Here is a 1503-nt window from a genome sequence, read left to right on the forward strand (position 1 = left end):
AATGCCAACTGAAACGACTTCCGTTCTCGTCGACTCGTTTGTTCTCCGATCCTTATGGAACCTTCTTAATACTTGTTTAGCACTTCAATACCAATCTAAGGGGCGTTATTACTTAAGACATCATTATTCCCTCATTAACTCGTTGCTCGAAATGCTTGTCTGATATACAACATGCGACTCGCTTTCCCTTAATAACATTCGTTCCTCATCTCGGATGTCTTTGAGAATCTTAATTAGGGCCATTTACACCCTTATTGCTTGCCAAAACATCGCATATGTTATGTCCTTCGCTCACCTATTCACTGTACACGTACGGAGAATTTTCATGGTGTAACAGTAACCCAACAGCTGACATAGCTGGAATGCCTTTGGAAGAGGCTGTTAACCTGCTAATGAGGCAATTGACTGAAGCTAGAGAAGAAGCAGCCCGCCTGAGGGCTGAAAAAGAAAATGCTACTAATACTAAGGCTAGAAGGCCTGCACCCATTTTCCCAAATCTGGACTTACCAATCCCTGACCATTTCCCACAAACTCAGACTGGGGCTACTTTTCAAACCCCGCTGCGCCGAAACGCCACCCATATGGGGGATTTCTCCCAGCAAACACCAACTTTCCAAACACCTGCTCACACTGCAACATCCCATAACACAAACACTTATCAAGCCCCTCGGGCAGCAGGAATTCCTACAATCCGTCCTATGCAACCAAATGTTACTTTTCAAGACCATGTCACTCATATTGACTCCTCGCCAGAACTGGAGAACATGGAAATGTTCTATGAGGCAAGAATCGACAAGATTGAGAAGGAGATGGGGAAGAAAATTGTTGAACTAGAACATGGCTCTAAAAACAAAGAGGGGCTAAAATACTCTGATTTGTCCATACATCCGGACTTGGGTCTACCAGAAGGTTTCAAAATTCCCAAATTCGACCATTTCAATGGATCGGGCAACCGCAGGGCCCACTTAAGAGCTTATTTCAACCAGTTGGTCGGAAATGGTGGGAATGAAGCTTTGCTCATGAGATTATTCAGTCGAAGTCTGTCAGGAACAGCCATGGAGTGGTTTATCTCACATGACATCAGTCGATGGAAGACATAGGAAGAGATGGCAAGTTCATTCATGGAGAGATTCCACTTCAATGTCGAAAATGTGCCTGATCAATTCTCATTGGAGAAAATTCGTCAGAAATCGATCGAAACCTATAGAGAATATGCCAGTCACTAGAGAGACGAGGAGGCATGTGTGCAACCACCTATGACTCAAGCTGAGTTGGTAGATGCATTTATACGATACCAAGATGCTGATTATTTTGACAAAATGATAACTTTGAAAGGGTGCTCCTTTGCAGATTTAGTCGCCGTTAAAGAAGACATCGAAGATGGCCTCAAGAGCGGCAGGATTGTTAGTGTATTAAACAAACCAGGTGTGTCTGGCGCCACGAGCAACAAAAATAAGAGAGAAGATACAGCTTATATTTCTAGAGCTACTAGCCCAAAAAGTC

The 1503-nt window shown here is 43.6% G+C and overlaps 1 protein-coding gene across 1 annotated transcript; it reads left to right on the plus strand.

The window, feature by feature from the left end:
* Positions 1 to 362: 362 nt before the first annotated feature.
* Positions 363 to 1100, plus strand: LOC132607871 (uncharacterized). Its single transcript, XM_060321946.1, has one exon. The coding sequence runs from the start codon at positions 363 to 365 to the stop codon at positions 1098 to 1100; it is 738 nt and encodes a 245-aa protein (XP_060177929.1).
* The last annotated feature ends 403 nt before the right edge of the window (positions 1101 to 1503 follow it).

This window comes from Lycium barbarum, chromosome 8 (assembly GCF_019175385.1).
Source record: "Lycium barbarum isolate Lr01 chromosome 8, ASM1917538v2, whole genome shotgun sequence".
NCBI classification, from domain to species: Eukaryota; Viridiplantae; Streptophyta; class Magnoliopsida; order Solanales; family Solanaceae; genus Lycium; species Lycium barbarum.

Bases quoted from the DNA above. Each gene is read 5' to 3' on its own strand.
- LOC132607871 (XM_060321946.1), top strand. From the start codon at position 363: ATGCCTTTGGAAGAGGCTGTTAACCTGCTAATGAGGCAATTGACTGAA.